We start from the raw sequence: 22,021 nt of genomic DNA, 5'->3' as shown, positions 1-22,021 counted from the left end.
CAAAAAGTTTAACTCCAGCTCAGATCTTTGCCTTGGCTCACAAATCTATTTTAAGTAGAGCTCATGTCCTCTATTGGCATGTTTAGGACATCTCAACTGAACATGTCCAGAATGGATTTCTTGAACTTTTTTCCCTTTCCTGTTCCACCTGCTCCATTCCCATGTTAGCTGTTAGAGTTCCATCTTTAGACCAAATCTTGGAATTAGTAAGTGTGTTTTCCTGCACATCTCATATCAAATCCATCAGAAAACCCTATTAGCTATATATTTAAAATACGTCCATAAAGCAACACTCATAATTACCATCCCTGATACTACCGTGTGGATTTGAGCCATCACCACTGTTTGCCTGAACTTTGACAGTAGTCACCTATCTTGTCACTTCAACCCTTGCTCATATACAGTTTGCTTTTCTTAAAGAAGGCAGAGTTATTTTTTTTAATATAAATTAGATCATGCCATTCCTTTGCCATGAATTGGTTTCTCATGTTTCTCAGTTGTACTGCATCAAAGCCCATGTCCTTGCATTGACCTCCATAGCTTGGCTCCCAGTTATTCTCCTCCTCCTCTCCATTGGCCTCCTTGTTCAATGGCAGACAGGCCAGGCATGCTTTGTAAAGTCTCGTTTTCTGATCTTTGCAAAGATTCTTCCTTACCTATCCTCATACCCTCACCTTCTTGAAGTCTTTGCTCAAATAACAGCTTCTCAGGGAGCCCTGTACTCCATTTTTTAAAATATTATTTCATATAATTTACTTATCTATCAAGCTTTTTTTCCTTATGTGCTGTCCACATGCTAGTATGCAAGCTCTGTGAGAGCTGGGACATTTACTGGTCTATCCCTGGTTTATCCCAGGCATCCAGAGTAGATTCTGGTACATAATGGTAGTTGGTATATATTTAGAAAATCAATGAGTAGGCTTATTGAGAATAGTGACATACCTGAGTTCAGAGCCTGTGCTTCCATTGCACTCTTCCAGTTTTAAGACAGACATTGATATCACAATTTAATATTTTAGAGTTTACGTTGGTACTGCAGGGAATAAGTGTGGATCTTGGATCATAGATAGTACTAGAAAACCTCCCTTCTGCCTTTTAGGTAGTTTATGGATCAGTCAACCTGTTGGTTTTTTTTAAAACCAATAAAGTTTGTCTGATATGAATTGACGCATCAGAACTCTATTTTACTAGGTATTTGCAACAGGGTGTTTTAGGCAGCTTTCTCACACTATGACCAAAAAGACCTGACAAGAACAACATAGAGAAGGAAAAGTTTATTTGGGGCTCACAATTTTACAGCTCTCAGTCTGTACCAGTCTGCAGATGGCAGACTCCATTCCTCAGGGCCTGAGGCAAGGCAGAGCTTCAGGACAGAAATGTGTAGTGGTGGAAAACAGCTTTAGAACATCACACGGGGGGGGGGGGGGGGGGGGGGGGGGGGGGAGAACACAGATTAATGCACTGCTTTGGTTAAGGCTGTCAAATCCAATCATTTCACCTATAAACATTCTTGTATTGTCTCACATGAGTTTTTTTGTCTTTGCTTTTTAAGAATAAAAAAGTACAGTTGTTCTTCAGTATCCGTAAAGGATTAGTTTCAGGACTCCTTGGGGATACCCAAGTCTGCAGGTTCTTAAGTCTCTTATGTAAAATACATAGAATCTATAGACATCTTCTTGTATGCTTTAAATCTTCTCTAGATTACTTATAATACCCAATGCAGGATAAATGCTATGAAAATACTTGTATTGTTTAGGGAATAACAAGAAAAAAGTCTGTACATATTTAGTACAGATGTAATTATTTTCTCAAATATTTTCCATTGGCGGTTGGTTGACTCTACAAATGTGGATCCCACGGATACAGAAGACTGACTGTGTGAAGGTTAAGGGCTCTATTCATTAGACAAATTACTTGGGTTCAAATCCTGGCATCATCATGTATCTCCTGGGACACCTTTGGGCAAATTACTTAACTTCTCTGCCCTTTTGTTTACTTATCTATGAAACAGGGATGGCATAGTATCCATCCATAGTTTTTCTGTGTGGATTGGGAGTTGATTAACTGAAAACACTTTGGGTAATGCCCAGCACATTCTAAGCCCATATAAAAATTTTGTTGTTGTGGCTGTTATTTCTTAAATTAAAGGTTCTTTAACCTCCACAATTGTGGTTGTACTTTTTTTGTGTATAATTGAGTCCATGATCTGAACATGTTTTTATATTGTTCTTTTGTCAGCCTTTAGTTCACCTATTTACAAAGATTCCAGCATAGTTTGCACACCACCTAGTTTAGCTGTTCCTGGTCACAGCTCTATTGCCCGTTAGAGGATGGAAGTCAGTGACCCCAGACCATAGCATCTCTCCAACTAATTATGTTACAGGCTGGAGCATCTTCTCAGCCCTTTTCTCAAATGTTTATGTGGAATCATTGTTCAGAGTAGTCTAATCCAATTACTTGCTATTTGGAGGAGCATACAGCATCACTAAGGGAAGAACATCATAGAAATTGTTGAGATTCAATGTTGATATTTTCCTTAAGTTAAACCTTCTGAACAGAGGAGATAAGCTTTTAGTACAGTGACAAACCTGGATGTTCATTTATTCAACAGATGCTTATTGAGTGACTAAGACTCTACTAAGCCCCAGAGTTGTAGAACCTGCAACTTAGGGAAACACAGAGGTTCACACAAATCATTATGACATGTTGAGATGACAGCTCTTGACATATTGATACCAACTAGTTCTACCTTGTTGCCATTTATTTTTAGCATCATCATCATCATTGAATGTTTAGAGCCATGGAAAAATACTAAGGACACACTTGTATTTATTATTTTTAACTTGAGGATTTAAACTGATGAGATATTGAGACTATTAATATGTCGTGACTTTGTCCAGCATGCAGGTTACCACCCATATCTTGGCTGTATAGTGACGGCATTAGCAGTTCTTCAGCCTCTTCTGGCAGCCTTCAGGCCACCTTTGCATGACCCAAGGTACTGATAGCTTTTCTACATAAATGCTCTTACTGTGGATATTCTTAGTTGGCAAACAAATTCCTTTTTGAGTGGAAACATTTTTCATCTTACAAAATCTGGTGATAAATTTTATTTACTTTAAAGAGACTTTAAAATGTATTTCAGATATCTAATTCTCAGGCAATAAGCGAAATTACATGCTTTTTATTCTCTTGGGAACTCATTGTCATTCTGTCACTTCTAAGAAAACGGACTGGTTCTTTATTTTGGCAGAAGGCAAATGTTTAACTGGACTCATTGGAGTGTGGGAACAGCTGCTAGAATAATAGCAGGTAAGTAATTGTGATGCCACTTATCCATATATAATTGCTGGCTGTGTATATTGCGAGTTGTAATTTGGCTTAAAAGATTTTTAGATGCATTAGTAATTGGAGTAATTGGTTGTTGAGGAGAAATCAGCCTTAAACATTGAAATCCAGAAAGTAATTTCAAGGGGTAACAATTTAAGTCATTATTTCAGTTTTCAGTTTAAAGTTTTAAAAGTGACTTTAAAACTCACCTTTTAACACTTTCTTTTTCTTTTTATTAGTGTTTACCTTTAGCAGTAGAATAAGCTATACTGACAAGCAAACATTTGAGCAGTTCAAGTTGAAGTTCATTTGTGAGTTGGGTTGAGGAGAGGCTGTTGGTCCAAGCCCTCAGTCTCCAGGTCACTTCCATAGGTTGGTACCTCCCAGAGGAGGTGGCTTTCAGAAGGCAGGTATGGTTACCCAGTACCTTTTGATGCCTTATATAGCAGACCTCCATGCAGACACCTCTCGCTTAACATTTCTGTGGTCTATAGGATTCAGCCTGGAAGACGGAGTACAATTGGCAGTGGTTTCCATAGTTTTTCCCCTTCTCATACTGGAGACTTAAAACTTTCTGGAAAGTTTGAATGCCCCTTTCTAAAAGGCAGCTCATAATTTCCAATCTTGCCTGTGTAGTCTTACAGTTAAAAAAAAAAAAGAAAGAATTAATTACTCTTTGGTCTTCAATATTCATCTTATGCCTCTCACCAATTTTAGTATGTTTTAGTTGATATAATGCACACACACAATTTTATCTTTTGGTGGGGACCATAATTGAATATAACATTTTTTCTTTTACACTCAGTGGCAGCAATGTTCCTGGGAATGGACTTACCAGGATTGAATCTTCCCCATCCATGGAAAACCTATGCAATGATTGGATTTGTAACCTGGCATATCGGGACTGAGATTGTTCTGGAGATACATGCTTACCGACTTTCTCGAAAAGGTAAAACTGCTCTAAAAGCTGTTCTGTGTAGAATCACTTTTATACAAACTTTGGAATTTCATTAGCTTCTTGGTACTAAATGCTTGACTGTTACTTGGTACCTTTAACACTTTCTGCTCATAATTCAGCCAGTGGTAGCAGTTGTGGAATTTTTATGCCTTAGTGGCTCTATTTTATTTTATTTATTTATTTATATATGTTGGTATTAGAATTTGTGAGTAAAAATATAAAGGAGAGATTTCAAGTTTTAAGGAAGAAGTCCTCTTCATAACTGCTTTCACTGTGCATGTTGATCTGACCTGAACCAGTGCCCATGAGAATTTGGAGTGCCTGGAGTTGAGGGAACTCTGAGAGGAAGGAAGAAGAGACCCAGAGTCGACACAGGGCAGAGCTGCAGATGGATTTTATATATTTGATAAACTTACGAAGTGCTGTGGCTTAGTTTGGCATGTACATAAATATATAGCTGGGTAGGACCTACTTTTCTTGTGCTTTCAGTGGAAAGCTCTGTTTGGTCTTAGTGGCAAGGAGGGTCAAGATGCCTATAGCCACCATAGGCTTAAGTGTCCTCTCACTTTCAGGCAAGTGATCTTCTAAAAACAAAAACTCTTTGTTGTCTAGAGTACATGTTGTGAATCTAGAAGGCTGGGCAGCTTTTAGGAGCCAAATAGTGTATCCCTCCTGCCACTTTTGGCTTTTGTTAGGGTTATGTACATGGGATCGCTGATGACCACTAAATTATGGCTTACTGTTTAAAATACATACATTCTTAAAACTTGGATTGCTATCATATGTTAATTAGCTTGATTTAGCAATTCCACAATGTATACATATATCGAAACATCATGTGGTACACTCTCTCTCTCTCTCTCTCTCTCTATATATATATATATATATATATATATATACAATTTTAATTTGTTAATTAAAAAAGTAAAATTAGAATGATTTAGATTTTTAAGCTTTTGGTGTGTTTATTGAGTAGGAGAGCTTATTTTAGGTCCTTGACAGATGTGTGCTGTATTCTAGTGTGTCTCAATTTGTGAGAGTCATAAATGTTCAGGAAGTTTGTAAGATTTAGTAACTTGAAACTGGAGAACTTATACCCTGGAAATTGGTACACACAAAGAATTGGGTTTTATTTTATATTTCTGAGAGTTAGTTTGCCTGCTTAACACTGGACTTATAAACATATGTTGTTCTTAACAGTTGAAATATTGGATGATGATAGAATTCAGATCCTTCAGTCACTTACTGTAGCTGAAGCAGAGGTAAGCCCTTCTTTTCATGTTTATTGACATAAACCTTGATGATGGTACATTATTTTATATCTCAATTTTTCTTTCAGGGCCATGCTTTTAAAAAGATGGTGTTGGCAATTTATGTCTGTGGGAATGTGACTTTCCTCATCATATTCTTATCTGCAATCAACCATGTGTGAGCAAGGAAAGACCTCACTTTTTGTGGGCCGGGTAATAATTATCATCAAACCAAAGAAACATGAAGCCCGTACTGACTGCCAGGAGCATACTCATGGATTCTTATTTAGAAGAGTAGGATCATGTCTAGAAAGGGATTCTGAAGTTCAATTTCTACAGAGCAAGTTCAGGAAGGTCAAATAGGGTATAAACTGATGTCAGACCCTGATGTGTACTTCTACGTCTTAAAGGCAGCATTATACATGGAGAAATAACTCTTTTATATTCCAAGACTTTTAAGAAACTTAGAATTTAAGAAAACACAAGAACAATTTTGAAAAACAAAATATCATGCCATTAGGATAAAAGGGACATTTTATTAAGGTAAAGATATTTTGGCCTACAAAGCTGCTGTGGTACCTTACAGAAAACATTTTCACTAGATGGTAATCTAGATGGTCTTTGAATTTGTGTTTTGTTTGTTTTGGTACCTGGGATTGAACCCAGGGGCAGTTAACCACTGAGCCACATCCCCAGCCCTTTTTATATTTTATTTAGAGACAGGGTCTTGCTGAATTGCTTAGGGCCATGTTAAGTTGCTGAGGCTGGCCTAGAACTAGTGATCTTCCTGCTTCAGCCTCCTTAGCTGCTGGGATTACAGGTGTGTGCCACTGTGCCCAGTTGGACTTTTTATTAGAAACTATGTTTTTCAATCTAGTTTTCAGGACATTTTATTTCCTCCCTGTATTTTAATGCTTTTCAGGTCAAAGGTGGAAGTGTGATAGACTCCACTGAGGGTTTCATTAACAATTATATTATTAGACTTATAATTTCTTTGTTAGCAATGAAATGCAAGTATACATATTTTGCCTAAATATATTATTTATTTATCGGCAGAGCTGAAATGATAATTTATATGTTATTTTGAGTATAAGTCCTTACAGCATTTGGAGATTGTATTTCAAAACTACCAAAACTCATCCTTTTGGACATATTTAAAAATTGTTTTCTTTACTTGTGAAAATAAAATAATACGGGTGGTTTTGTTTTGTAAGAAGCTCCTGCTGTTGTAATGGATTAGTACAGTCAACCCATTCCAATTATGGCCAGGTGTCATACTTGCTATGAGGACTTGTAACCAGCGGGTGGTGCTCTAGTACAAAATACTCATTTGTTTCTCTTGCACTGTAATTTATTTTAGTACTTAAAACATTATGGGGTGGCATTTTCCTACATATTATCAGCTCTTCTTAATATTCCTTTGAAAAATTCCTGCATTTTTTGTTGGTTTAGGGCAATGGTTGTAGAAACTTGAATTAGGGGCTGGTGTTATTATTTTCTAGTTTCATTTCTGTTTTCTAATTGTGGATATTTATAAGAGTTGTTGGATATTTCTTCCAGCAAATGTATACAATCACCATAGGCAAGGAAAACAAGCAAAATGTATGTTTTTAAGATAAAAAAGCATAGGGGTCATCCTTAATTTTTTAGGTATTCTTTATTTCTTTGGGTATTGTGTTATAGCTTCTGCTTGGTCCAAGAGCCTGATTTCTTTCTGTAAATAATGGCTTAGCTGTCTACCACACATCTTTTGCTGGATGAAGTGATATGGACGTTTTCTTCATGTTGCTTATATAGGTGTTCAGCATAAGTAGCTTAGGGCATAGTGCCATGTTACTTATAATCTAAGCGTTCCTTGTGAATGTCTATTAAAAATTAATATAGCAAAGTAAATGTGCACTAAAATATTTCAGTTTTTTAAATAAGGGGATTAAAAACAAGACATTTCTCTTAATATGTTATATTTTATATCTGGGAAAGAAAAATTCTTTCAGGGAAAGGTGAGCCTTATTATGTTTGAGTTTTAAGTATATGGGCTTGCTGGGTTTCAACTGCTGAGGCCGATATCACAACTTTTTGTTTTTCACTAATTCATATGTTGGTGCTATTCTGATACTTCTTCAACTGACATATAAAACTATACAAAGAAATATTTGTCACTTAATCTTAGTAGACCAGATCTTTTCACTAGGACCAAATTATGATTCTTCTACTGATGAATGATTGGTATCCACAAATTGCAAACACTTATTCTTTGCTCTTCCCAGTTTTGCTTCCTACTTCTAGGTAGTTAAAAAAACTTCTTTTGATTTGTATGATTGTTAAGCTTAAATCCTTTATATTTGGTCAGTGTTGCCAAAAACAGTGTGCAAAATCACAATTTTTTTTGTTTTGTTTAAGAAAGTTGCTCTATAAAATAAAGTAAGATTTTTTTGGAAAAAAATGAAACAAGTTCTAGAAAATTGTGGTTAAGGTAGCATTCATGACTGAGGCTACTTTTTATTTTTATTATTTTATAGTCTGTGGAAATCAATCTTAGTAGTCTATAGCATGAGTTACTGAATAAGTGAAGCAAATTCACTTTAGTAGTTAGTTGGATTTATCAGGATTTCTGGCTCACTTTAATATATGTTAAGTGATACCTCATCCCCTCCACATCCAGCCTCAGTCCAGGATGCCATGGGAAAAAGACAAATATAACAGATGCCAACTAGGAAGCTCCAGGGGAACATGTAACTGTTGGCTGAAATTCTGTTTATCTATAAACTCTGGAGAAGCAGTGGGAAGAAAAGAACAAAGGTCTTTGTTTAAGAAAATGCTTTATAGGTGGGAATGAAAGACAAGATTCTTCTAAGTTTTTTTCAAACCAGATTAGGATACTCACTATTCCTATCCATATCCTGCTGCTTTTTTCCTTGCCTAGTTCCTACCAAGTTCAACTGTGTACCAGTGTCACTGAGGATACCCACCTCGAATGGTCTTTCTCTTCTCTTTCTAGCAAAAGCTAGTTTTTCAAGTTTTAGTTCAAATTCTTACTTCTCTTTGGAGTCTTCTCTGACTCTCTCCAACGTGGGTCTCATTTGTTCTGACCAACAGGATGGTGTGGAATGGGAGGAAGCTCACTCTATAAGTTTAAAAAGGAGTGGGAGGGCTGGGGCTGTAGCTCAGTAGTAGAGCACTTGCCTAGCATGTGTGAGGCACTTGGTTCGATCCTTAGCACCATGTAAAAATAAATAAATAAAGGCATTCTGTCCCTTTACAAGTACAAAAAAAAAAAAAAAAAAAGGATGTTAGCAGAAGACCTGAGTATCCAGGTTTGCCTGTAGACTAACAAGCTGCATTATCTGCTGTGAGTCCCGTTTATTCTGAAAAACCCGTGAACCTGTGTCACTGAACATTTGTGAGAACTGAGTGAAATGTGCCAGCCAGAGGTGCTTGCTAACTCACTACCATTTATGCCATCTATGCTGTTTGATTACAGTATTAAACTTTAATAGTTTTGTCTATAAAATGTGTGCTTTGTATTATGTAAAATATTTGATGTTTTTCTTGAAGCATTATGTTAAATTGAATGATACAAAAAGACAACCATTAAATGATTCCATTTATATTGGTACTTACAGTGGTCAAAAATTTGTGGAGAGAGAAGGTAGAATGGTGGTTATTGGTGTCAGGGGTGGGCAGTAGTAAAAGGAATGGGAGTTGTTTAATGGGTCTTTATGTTTGGGATGATGAAAATGTTCTGGAGATGAATAGTGTTGATGGTTGTACAATGTTGTGAATGTATTTAATGTGCTGAACTCTACATTTCACCATGGTTAAAATGGAAAACAAAAATAAGTTATAAAATAAATAATAAAATGGGTTGAAAAAAATGTTCATAGAAGCACTATTCACAATGGCCAAATGATGGAAATGACCCATATGTCCCATCAATGGATGAATGGACTGTAGTGTGTACATACAGTGGAGTATTATTCAAAATAAAATGGAATGAAACACTACTACATGCTATAATATGGACCTCACAATATTATGCTAAGTGAAAGAAATGAGATACAAAGGTCACATATTTATATGTAATATACAGAATAGTAAGTCCATAAAGACCAAAAGCAGATTAATAGGAAACCAGAGGACTGATGGCTGGGGTAACTGCAGTCCTTGGGGGTGGGATGGAGAGTTCCTGAAAGAAAACTTTAGAGACATATATGTAAAGTCCGAAGAAAGGCATCTGTGGAAAACCTACAGTTTACATCATCATCAATGGTGAATGATGGACACAATCCCCATTAGCAGGTTTAAGACAAAAGGGTTCTCTCAGGTTTGCATCAAAATTGTCTTGGAGGTGCTAGCACGGGTAATTAAGAAAAGAAATGAAAGGCATCCAGATTGGAAATAAAGAAACAAAATTTATCACTTTTCATATACAACATAATCTATATGGGAAATCCTAAGGTATCCATCAAGCAACTACTAGAAGTAGTAAATGAGCTCAGCAGAGTTGCAGGATTAAAAAGTCAACATATCCATCTTCAACATCTCTAGCAATTAGATAAATGCAAATTAAAACTACACTGAGATTTCATATCACTCTGGTCAGAATGGCAATTATCAAGAATACAAGCAACCATAAATGTTGGTGAAGATGTGGGGAAAAAGGTACACTCATACATTGCTGGTGCAACTGCAAAATGGTGCACCCATTATGGAAAGCAGTATGAAGATTCCTCAGAAAACTTGGGATGGAACCAACATTTGATCTAGCTATCCTACTCCTCAGTTTATTCCCAAAGGATTTAAAATCAGCATACTACAGTGACGCAGCCACATCAATGTTTATAGCAAGTCAACTCTCAATAGCTAAACTATGGAACCAACATAGGTATCCTTCAATAAATGAATAAAGAAAATGTGGTATATACATACAATGGATTACTACCCAGGAACTAGAGAATATCATGCTAAGTGAAATAAGCCAAATCCCCAAACCAAAGGCCAAATGTTTTCTCTGATATGCGGATGCTAATTCACAATAATGTGGAGGAGGGGCTATGGAAGAATAGAGTTAGTTTGGATTAGGCCAAAGGAAAGTGGAGGGAGTTGGGGGTAGGAAGGATAGTAGAATGAATCGGATTATTCCCTATTTGCATATATGACTACATAACTGGTGTGATTCTACATCATATCACATCCAAGCACCATCTGTTGAAAAGCCCATTCTTTCACCCTTTGAACTGCCTTAGTATCTTGTCAATAATACATTGACTTTAAGTGTGAAGGTTAGAGAATGAGAAGTTATGCTCTATTTATGTATGATGTGTCATGATGCATCATGTATAACTAATTAGAACAAATTTTTTAAACTCAACATTTCCAAGTCAAAGAACAATCTTCAAGTGAAATTAGGAAAATAAAATTCTATTTATAGTAGCATGAAAAAAAATAAGCTTAACAAAAGAAATGCAAGACATATAACACCGAAAACTATAAAATGTTGAAATAAAGTAAAGAAAAGCTGATGAAGTGGAAATAAATCTCATATTCAGGGATCAGAAGACATGTTGTTAATATTGCCCTACTTCCAGCTGATCTACAAATTTAACAATACCAGAGTATAAACCCAGCTAGCCCTTCTTGAAGAAATTAAAATGCTGACCCTGAACTTTCCACAGAAATGCAAAGGACTTAGAATAGCCAGAACAAAATTTAAAAGGGACATAGCTGAAGAACATTCTTCCCAGCCTCATAACCTACAAAGCAAGGCAGCCTGCAATAAGCCAATCCCAAAAAACCAAAAGCCTCGTGTTTTCTCTGATAAGCAGATGCTGATCCATAGTGGGGCTCGGGGATAGGGAAGAATGAAGGGACATTGATTTGTGTACAGGGGAGTGGGGGGGAGCTGTGGGGATGGGAAGGACAGTATAATGAGACAGACATTATTACCCTGTATACATGTATGATTACACTAGTGGAGTGACACTGAACCATGTACAGCCAGAGGAATGACAAGTTGTACTCCATTTGTGTACAATGTCAAAATGCATTCTACTTAAAATAAATAAATAAATGAGTAAATAAATAAATAAAAGAATTGGCAAAAGGATCCATTGAACAGAATATGATTAAAGAAGTAAACCTTCACACTTAAAGTCAATGTATTATTGACAAGATACTAAGGCAATTCAAAGGGTGAAAGAATGGGCTTTTCAACAGATGGTGCTTGGATGTGATATCCATAAGCAAAAGGATGACTTTAGACCTATGCCACCCGCTATAGACAAACAGTTATTCAAAACTGAACATATACCTTAAATGGAAATACAAGACTAAGCTTTTCTAACTTTGGAACTTTTTGCATCAGTTTCTTAGAACACCAAAATATGATTTAAACCCCCCTCTGATATATTAGGCTTTATCATAATTAAATGTTTTTTTTTTTCAAATGACACTCTCAAGAATATGAAGACAACCCACTTACTGGGAGAATATACTTTCAAATCATATAAGAGACTACTTTTTGGACTATATAAGGAATATTTATAACTTAGTGAGAGGTAGACCCATTATAACTAAAGTAGAACAAATTGTTCAAATAAACATTTTTTTTTATAAAAATTTACAAGTGGGCAATGAAAATATGCTCAACATTGTGAACACATTAGAAATATGCAAATTAAAACCACAATGAGACACTAGTATATATCCCACTAGAATGGCTATAATAATAATTTTTAAAAAGGCAGGTAAACAGATGCAGGCAAGGATGTGAAGAATTCGGAACCCTCATGAATTGTGAACTTAAAATGGTGCCACCATTTGGAAAATATTTTAGCAGCTTCTCAAAATGTTGAACAGAGAGTTGCTACATGACCCAGCTATCTTATTCTTAGTTATGAACACAACAGAATGAGAACATATGCACAAAAAAATTATAGGAATATACATAGCAGCATTACTCATAATAAAAAGGTAGGAAGAACTAAATGTCTGGGATAAAAGTATAAACAAAATGTTTATATTCTCACACTGAGATACTGTCTGGCAGTTAAAAGGAATGAAGTACTAATACATGCTGCAATCAGGGTGGGTGAATCTTGAAAAACTTTATGCTGAGAGAAGCCATCCACAAAAGGTTGCATTGTATGATGGCTTCTCACTTCTGTAAGTATGCAGAGACTATTGAACTCTATCGTTTGTATATTCAATAATGACTTTTTAAAAATTTGAGGGAGGGCTGGGGATATAGCTCAGTTGGTAGAGTACTTACCTTGCATGCACAAGGGCCTGGGTTCAATCCCCAGCAACACACACACACACACACACACACACACACACAGAAAAATAAAATTAAAATGTAAGGGAAGAGTAGACATTTTGCTACAATCATATTTGTCAGATTTCAATAGTCTTCTCTATGCAATTGATAGAACTAAAGAAGCATCAAATCAACATAGATGTAAAAATTTGATTAGCAGTTATCAGCCACTGTGCGTGACATTTACATAATGACTATAGACTATATATTCTTTCCAAGTGCTCAGCATGGTGTATTCACCAGATAGATTATATATTGTACCCTTGAAGTCTTGATGTATTTAAAAAGATAAAATTGTAGAATGTGTTTTGTGATAAATATTAAATTGAAAATAAATATCCAGAAGATAACCTTGGAATTTCTCAAATATTTAGAAATTAAATAACATGTAAGAGCAATTAGAAAATAGATTGAGCTGAATTAAAATGGAAATAAAGAAGCAAAGTGTGTGATTATTAAATTAATTCAGTGTTTGGAACTGTACTGTTAGACATATGTAGTTAGATAGATTTAAAGATGAATTAAAGATTCTGTTTCTTAGATTCAAGTGCTCAATAGCCACATGTGAGTAATAGCACAAAATAATTTCCATTGTCACTGGAAGTCCTCTTGGACTATGCTTGAATAGAAGGAAATATGAAGCCTTGCCAGGTGTTGTGGTGCACGCCTGTAATCCCAGCAACTCCTGAGGCTGAGGCAGGAGGATCTCCAATTCAAGATCAGCCTCAGCAATTTAGTGAGTCCCTAAGCAATTTAGAAAAGCAAGGGTGGGGGGTTGCTAGGGATGTGGCTCAGTGGTAAATGCCCATGGGTTCATTTCCTGGTTAAAAAAAAAAAGGAAATGTAATGTCCTAAATGTTTACATTAATAGAAAAGAAAGATTCATAATCCATAATCTTAAGTTTTTTTTCAGAGAGAAGAAAGAATTAAACACAAGGTAAGTAGAAAGAAAAAAAAAGTAAGTATAAAGATAAAAACAGAAATCATCAAATATAAGTAACAGAGAAAAATTACTGAAACAAATCTGATTTGTAATAGAAATTCATGCAATTGGTAAACTTGGCTAGATGATCATGAGAAAAAGAAGATGCAAATTTCAGGAATAAAAGAGGACAATGCTGGACTGGGGCTGTAGCTCAGTGACAGAGCACTTGCCTTGCAGGTGTGAAGCCCTGGGTTTGTTTCTCAGCACCACATAAAAACAAACAAACAAACAAACAAATAAATAAATAAATAAATAAATAAAAAGACGACAATGGGTTATTGATCCAGCAAACATTAAAAAGATGATTAGATGGGCACAGCAGCACACATCTGTAATCCCAACATCTGAGGAGGTGGAGGCAGGAGCATCTCTAGTTCAAAGCCAGTCTCAGCAAAAGCAAGGAGCTAAGCAACTCAGTGAGATCCTGTTTCTAAATAAAATACAAAATAGGGCTGGGAATGTGGCTCAGTAGTTGAGTGCTCCTGAGTTCAATCCCCGGTACTGGGGAAATAAATAAATAAATAAATAAATAAATAAATAAATAAAAATTCCATCCTCCAAAAAAACCACAAAGCACTTTTGTACATCAAAGGAAAATAGTGGAAAAACAACATATAGAATGGTAAGAAATATTTGCAAGTCATATATGGTGTTATTATCTAGAATATATAAAGAACTCCTATAATTCAACAACAACAGCAAAATCAAATAGCCCAATTAAAAATGCACTGGAGTTGGGGATATAGCAGGCTTAACATGTGTGAGACCCTGGGTTCAAACCCCAGAACCAATGGGAATAAAAAAGGGCAAAAGACTTGAATTGACATTTCTCCGAAGAAGATAAATGTATGTCCAACAAGCCTAGGGAAAGACACTCAACATCACTGATAATTAAAGAAATGAAAATCAAAACAAAGTATCATCTCACATTCATTAAGTTAGCCACTAGTTTTTAAGAAAGAAAAATTGTAAGTGTTGGTGAGGACGTTGGAGGAATTGGAAATCTTGTGCCGTGCTAGTGGCAATGTAAAATGATGCAGCTGTTAGGAAAACAGTCTGGAGGGTCCTCAAGAAAATTAATTACTCCATGAACCAGCAATGCCGACTCTGGGTATATATCTACCAAAATTGAAAGTAGGTTCTCTGATAGATATTTGAACCCCATACTTATTGCAACATTATTCACAACATGTAATCCATGGATGAATGAATAAATAAAATGTGGTGTATTCATATAATAGTATATGGGGGAGAACAGACAAATCACCTGTGCAGAAGCTTTCTAAATAATTTGGAAATTCTCTGCCCTTAGGAGAGAGAGCCTAATTCTCTACTCCTGAAAGATGGGCTATACAGTCTTTCAGAGAATACAGTACTTGACAAACCATCCCTCAGCCAGGAAAGGGGATCTTTTGTCAATGTTGACAGTGGCAGACATGATGAAAGTATGTGCCCCTGACACAAGGTGATGGAAATGGCATTTCAACGGGGAGATCTTCTTCCCTCAAATGTCCAACCCTCCTCTAACATGAGAAAAACTAAGTATGTGACAGAGAGACATCTTGCAGCACACTTGACCAGTAACTTCAAAACTGTCAGTGTCATCATGAAAAAAGCCCAAAAAGCTGTCACAATTAAAAAGAGGCTAAGAAGACATGATGGTTAAAATAATGTGGTTTTCTAGGTGGGATCCTGGAACATAAAAAGGACATTAGGAGAAAACTACAGAAATCTGAACAAACGGTGGGACTTGGGTTACTAATGGTGTGTTATAACTGGTTCATTACCTGTAACAAATGTACTATATCAGTGTAAGAAGTTAATAGAATTGGGTGTGGGGGTATATGGTCACTTTGCACTATCTTCTTGTTTTTTTTCTGTTAATTTCAAACCAGCTATAAAATTTTTTAAAAAACAAGATACAGTGGATGACTCACTCCAACTTGATTCCCATGCTTATTATAAAGTTCCATTGTTATAGGTAAAATGTGGTATTGATATGCAATATATATACAGAAGAATGAAACCAAACGGAGAATCCATATGTAAGCCCACACTTACAGGCAAACTGACTTTTAGCAAAGGTGCCAAGGTAGCTGAACATGGAAAATAATCTTTCAAGGTGTAGGGCTGGAACAATTTAATAACTCTGGAAAAATTACCTTCATTCTTACTTCACTGACTTTTCCTAAGCTTTCTTTCCTTCACTTACTTTTCTTACTCTGCTGAACTCAAAATGGACCATTGACCTAAACATAAACATGAGACACACAAAACTTCAAGATATGAGATGATGAAGGATGTAATGGTGTCAGCTTTAATGTATGACATCTCAGCCAATTTGATGATGGATAGGGCACCTGGTACCTTCCATTCACTGGTAAGTAGAATTCTCAGATACCTCTTTGAGGCATGCGGCATTTATATCATTTTACAGATGAGGAAACATGCTCAGTTCAGTTTGTTGTCCAGGATTATACAGCTAGCATGGCAGACACAGTTGGTGCCCATGTCCTAGCTCCTTGGTCACTTTCTGCAGTGCCATAGCTGAGTTGGGTTCTGAGTTGGGTCACACTTATGTGGACATCATACTAAACAGAAGTATTTTGTGTGTGTATATTTTTTTTTTCCTTTTTCATTCTGTGCTGTCTCTAGGATTGCAGGAGTCTGTGTGATATCCATGTAAGTGCAAACTAGAAGTATGTGTGTGTGGGTGGATTATTTCCACAGGGGCACCAGAGCTGCTGGATAAGTGCTCCAGTGTCCTCTCCTTCAGACATACAATTTTAGGTGCTTCCTGTACACTCTTCTGAGATCATGGTGGAAGAGAGTCCCTGTTGCCTTGAGCATTAACCTTGACGGCGGACCATTGATTGCATTGACCATTCTTTCCTGTACCTTTCTTCCTGTCCCTCGGATCATTTCTCAAGTAAACCACTTGTACCCACGTTCTAATTTCAGGCTCTGCTCCCTGTTAAAACCAAGAATGGCTCTCAATGGCAGACACTTAGCATCCGTAGCAAATAGGACCATATAAGTAGATAGTGACAACTTTCGACAGGCTGTACTATTAGAATTTCTAAGACACACTTTTTTTTTTTTTTTTTGCATTGAGATGATGTACAGGTGAAAAGGAAGAGTTGGGTTTTACCATAGCTTTGAACTTGACTGATACAAGGAAAGCTATTGTTGTGTACTGACTTGTACCATGAAGTTGGCTGCTTTTTGATAATTGCAGTAGAAGCCTTGAAGAAAATGGTTAGGATTACGTCAGCCTACTGCTGACCTAGGGCATGCCAGAAAGCCAGACAGTCTCCATAGAATGTTTAAAGAGAGCCATGTCTCCTGGAGCCAAAGGATGGACTGCTCTTAAAATTAAACCCATGCTGCAGATCTAAGGGTGGTAGGGCTACAGAGGGACATGCAGGTTTGACAGGTTGCTTATGACAAAGCTGGAACTGTGAAAGGGAAGGAGTCTCTTGGACCGAGAATAGGGGTATTTATTGAAAGTGTCTCAGAAACTTAAACCTACAGATTCCTGGCCAGCGGAAGGAATTCTCTTTGGCTACAGAACAGCTGCCCCTTGCCAGACAATTCAACTGAGGCAGGTGTTCACAGGTTAGTGCTTCTTTGTGGGATCTGCTTCTTTTACCTCTCATTGCCTCCAGGATTTAGAGTCTTAGCAGTTCCAGCAGGGAAATTCCATTTCTGACCTGGGAGGAAACAGACTATTTATGGGAAGATTTGGAGAACCTGAATAGTACATACTGGTATGACACAGGGGGATTTGGGAATGGGTTTTGAGGGTGTTGGATGATGGATGGTATAATGAGGGTCAGAGAGGATTTATTGGGATGGGCTTATTCTTCAAATCAGGATTTAACATACTGGCAAGAATATTTAGGAATGGCATGCTGTATATATTCATATTAGTTTTAATATCAAAATTCCAACTAGTTCACAAGAATAAGTCAAATTAAACCCAGATTTGTTCTCTTTGTGAGCATTGGAAATTCTTTATCCAGCACCCTTAGATTATAATCAGTCATTGCAACATAGAGTTCACATTGACCTGAGTGGAAATAATGATAGTTTAAGAAGAATAAATGTGCCAGTTATCTGTAAATTCATGTGCACTGTCAAGACAATCAAAACTTTCAAAATATGAGGCTAATTCAAAAGATGAGGCTGGGGATATAGTTCAGTTGGTAGAGTGCTTGCCTCTCACGCACAAGGCCATGGTTCAATCCCCAGCACCACACACACACACACAAAGATTAGGAATGGAACCAATATACAACCCAGCTAAACCACTCCTTGGCATTCATCCCAAAGTATTCATGTCAGCATACTATAGCAATATACAATACTGTGCTTCTAACAGTTAATTCTTAATAGCCAGATTATGGAAGCAGCCTAGGTGTTTATGAACAGATGAATGGATAAAGAAAATGTGATGCTACAGGGACACAGCCACATTAATGTTTATAGCAGCACAATTCACAATAGCTAAACTGTGGAAGCAACCTAGATGTCCTTCAGTAGATAATGGATTAAAAACTGTGGCATATATACACAATAGAATATTACTTAGCAATAAAAGAAAATAAAATCATGGCATTTGCAGGTAAATGGATGAAGTTAAGAGAAGATAATGCTAAGTGAAGTTAGCCAATCCCCAAAAAAACAAATGCTGAAGTTTTCTCTGATATAAGGTGACTGACTCATAGTGGAATAGGGAGAGGGAGCATGGGAGGAAAAAACTCTAGATAGGGCAGAGGGGTGAGAGGGGAAGGGAGGGGGCAGGGTAGCAAGGATGGTGGAATGTGATGGACATCATCATCCAAAGTACATGTATGAAGACACAAATCGGCGTGAACATACTTCATACACAACCAGAGGTATGAAAAACTGTGCTCTGTGTAATAAGAATTATAATGCATTCCACTTTCATTTATTTAAAAAAATCAATTAAAAAGAAAATGCGATATAAATACATAATTGAGTTTTATTCACTCATAAAGAAGAACAAAATTATGTCATTTGTAGGAAAATGGATGGAAGTTAAGAACATTGTGTTAAGCTAAATAAGACAGATTCAGAAAGTCAGGGTCATGTTTTTTCTCAAAAGTGTAAGTTAGAGATAAAAGTGGGGGAAAAATGGACATAGAAGGGAAACCAGTAGAGCAGTGGAAGAGGCCTGAGAGAAAAGAAGGAGGAGGATTGGGGAATGAAATTGACGAGTTATGGTTATGCATGTATAAATATGACACCACAAATCCCACTATTTTACCATAATTATGCACCAATACAAAATTGGTGGTGTTATTTCTTTCTATATTTGGAAGAATTATTCAATGAAAAAAATATAAGGATAATTATTGCAGGCATCTTTTGAATGTGTGCAAGGGTCTGAAATCTCTACCAAACAAATTGAGTTGGTCCTCAGCAGGAGGATGCAATTGTCTTATGGCATTAATGACTTGGGATGACAGGTTTACTTGTCAAAATATAAGATGAATATTTCTGTGATGAGGTGCAAAGGCATCCTATGATTTTTCAATACCTGTATTAGCAAAGTTAGAATACCAGGATACTTTAAATAACTTTATTCTTACATTTAACAAGCTCTTATTAGAAATGCTTTGGTGTCAATACAATAAAAATATGCTGGTTTTAGCCCCCTCCCCGCTGAATCATGTCAAATTACTGGAAAAGTTAAGCAGTTGTTCTCCGCAGTTGTTTTGGAATTTTTTCACAAATAATAACTACTACTTATTCACATGGTTTAATATGGATATAATTATATTTTTTTGGATTCCAGGAAAATGAAACAAAATATCCTGAAGAGAAATTTGCAGACATTTCTTAATTTCTTCTCCATAGGTTGCTCACATAGGTGATACAGCCGTCAGATCACTTTTTTCCCCAGCTTTGCCATTCTGATCCTTAAAGCTGTAAATTAAAGAAACAACAAGAGTTCTAAAAAAAAAAAAGCCTTAATTTATATTCTAAATGACCATTTCATAGAATGCAGGAAAGTTTAGAACATACCTCAGATGGTTTTATCCAACAATGTGAGCATTGTTTTAGTAGCACAAAAAGATAGTAGAAATCATAAGCTATGGTTAACTTAGGGCAGAAGCAGGTTCAGAACTAGAAGGAACCTAATTCTATAAAGATTATAAAAATTAGTAGAGCAAACACAGTACAAGTTGAATAAACATAGGATTAGTGCACATTTTCACAATTTGCCATAGATACATGTTCTTAGAGGTCAATTGTGTATTTCTGAGCTATGTACTACTGAAAAAAATGGTAATTAATGCTTAAAATATATTTCATGGTTGCGTTATATTTTAGCTCTTCAAACTTGGTTGTTCAAAGGAGTTCTGGCCTTTGGATATACAATGATAAAACCGAATTTTTTTATATATATATGAAACAATGTGAACTAGCAGTTGAGTTGGATTGATTATTAATTATCTCTGTTAAGATATAAATATGCCTTCAAATAGCAAATGTATCTTTTTTGAGTGTGTTCTACTACTAATGATATGTGGATGTAGAAAGCATTTTTTAAAATGTAGGTTTAGAATTTAGAACAGTCCTTTGGTATTCTGGTATCATGCCTTAATGTTTAGGACTTCAGAGTGTAGCTGCCTCAGTCATGTTTTAAAGGTTGAGAGCTGTTTCCAAGGCACTAACCTACTGATTATATTAAGGATGTGGTATTACATTTATGTGTAAAATGGATCAAGGACTAGTTACTAAGCTAATTGCACAATTTTGTTTAATGAAAACCAAAAGGGAAGACATGATCTCTCATTTCAGTACCATATATGAAAAGGGATTGGATCTGCTACTATTAACAAGACCATGGTCATTTTTACTCTCAGTCTAATCTATCTATATGAATTTTTTTTGTTTCAATTAAGTTAAAAATTATTATTTCCCTTGACATTTGAATGATCATTTATAGTTGTGGGAACAAGAACCTTCCTTTTAGTTTGGGACAGCTGAGAAAATTTCCCCCGCCCTGTCTTAGGCAGGTGGTCTCTGGCTGGGCATTGTTGGGTGGTGAGCCTCGAGGAGTCTGTAGTTCTACAATATGAGGTAAGCACAGGCAAAAGGCAAGATGTTATGAAGTTTCTACCTTGGATTTTATGAACCTCTACCTTGCCAATGCTAAAAGAGAGCAGGGGTAAGTGACTTTTTAATGGTCTAAGGCAGGCTGAAATCCTCTTCCCTACAGTTACTCCTCATCTTGAGATTCTGTCAATCAGGCAGGCTCTGTGTACCACGACTTCCACTGCAGTTGGTTAGAGTCTGCTTTCCTCCTTCTCGCTTCAAGCCTATGGTGGGTATAGATGGTAAGAATTACAGATAGTTGTGTGGGGACAGAGCATGCTGGCAATGGAAGTCCCCTAGGTGTAGCAGGTTCAACACCTGGGTGTCAGTTCTTTTTTTCTTTTCTGATTCCTTTTTCCTCTCCTGGTAGCAATTTGGACACAGTTATAGCTGCCTAAACTTGGTGGGAGAGATCTTCTCTCCTTCCTTTCAGTATCCCTTGGCCCCTACTAGCTGCCACAGGTTGGCAATTTCAGCACCAATAACATGGGAATTCCCCAGAGCTGAGGTTCCCCACCTTGTCAACCTGAAATACTACTGATATCCGTAAGAGGGCAGAATTGAGCTAAAACTACAAGAATGGGTGTGTGAAACTACCCAGGAAGGCCAGCTGTCTCTTGTGGGAGTGTAAGAGTAAAATCCCAGGAAAAGCTTGCTGGAACCACACATTAAAGGTTGAGCTGCACCTTAGTACATGACCATGTTACATTACATTAGCAGATGGACATAATATTGCCTAAAATTTCCTGTCATTTTTTTTTACCCTGTTTATAATTTTGACAAAAATATTTTGTCTTTAAACTTTCTAGGCTCTGGCTTTTCCCATTTCTACCTCCTTCTGTTTTCCAATTAAAAGTTGCTTTTTAGATAAGGCTTTGATAACCATATTTATATCAATAGAAAAAGAGACTAACCATTCATAACTATTAAATCTACAAGGACTATTTGTATTTAAAGGGGACCTATAGCAGAAATAAAGGAATCGATTTAAGTGGTAGATTTTTAAATACAATCATTTTTGGGGAGCTGTGATGAGAAGCTCAATCTAC

General features: G+C 36.5%; 2 protein-coding genes across 2 annotated transcripts in view; one reads left to right on the top strand and one right to left on the bottom strand.

Moving 5' to 3' along the window:
* Frrs1 (ferric chelate reductase 1) overlaps positions 1–9,501 on the top strand; it is a 36,249-nt gene extending 26,748 nt beyond the window's left edge. The window contains exons 12-16 of the mRNA XM_026401398.2: positions 2,901–2,998; positions 3,254–3,312; positions 4,136–4,279; positions 5,489–5,550; positions 5,628–9,501. Coding sequence (XP_026257183.2) covers positions 2,901–2,998; positions 3,254–3,312; positions 4,136–4,279; positions 5,489–5,550; positions 5,628–5,720 — 456 coding nt within the window. The 3' untranslated portion in view covers positions 5,721–9,501. The remainder of the gene's footprint in view (positions 1–2,900; positions 2,999–3,253; positions 3,313–4,135; positions 4,280–5,488; positions 5,551–5,627) is intronic.
* Positions 9,502–18,727: 9,226 nt separating this feature from the next.
* Positions 18,728–22,021, bottom strand: part of Palmd (palmdelphin) — a 46,185-nt gene continuing 42,891 nt past the window's right edge. Inside the window, exon 8 of the mRNA XM_026401403.2 lies at positions 18,728–19,796. Coding sequence (XP_026257188.2) covers positions 19,753–19,796 — 44 coding nt within the window. The 3' untranslated portion in view covers positions 18,728–19,752. The remainder of the gene's footprint in view (positions 19,797–22,021) is intronic.

The sequence above is a fragment of the Urocitellus parryii genome, chromosome 11 (assembly GCF_045843805.1).
Source record: "Urocitellus parryii isolate mUroPar1 chromosome 11, mUroPar1.hap1, whole genome shotgun sequence".
NCBI lineage: Eukaryota > Metazoa > Chordata > Mammalia > Rodentia > Sciuridae > Urocitellus > Urocitellus parryii.
Note: the sequence above shows the minus strand (reverse complement) of the source record. Positions and strands in the feature narration are given on the sequence as shown.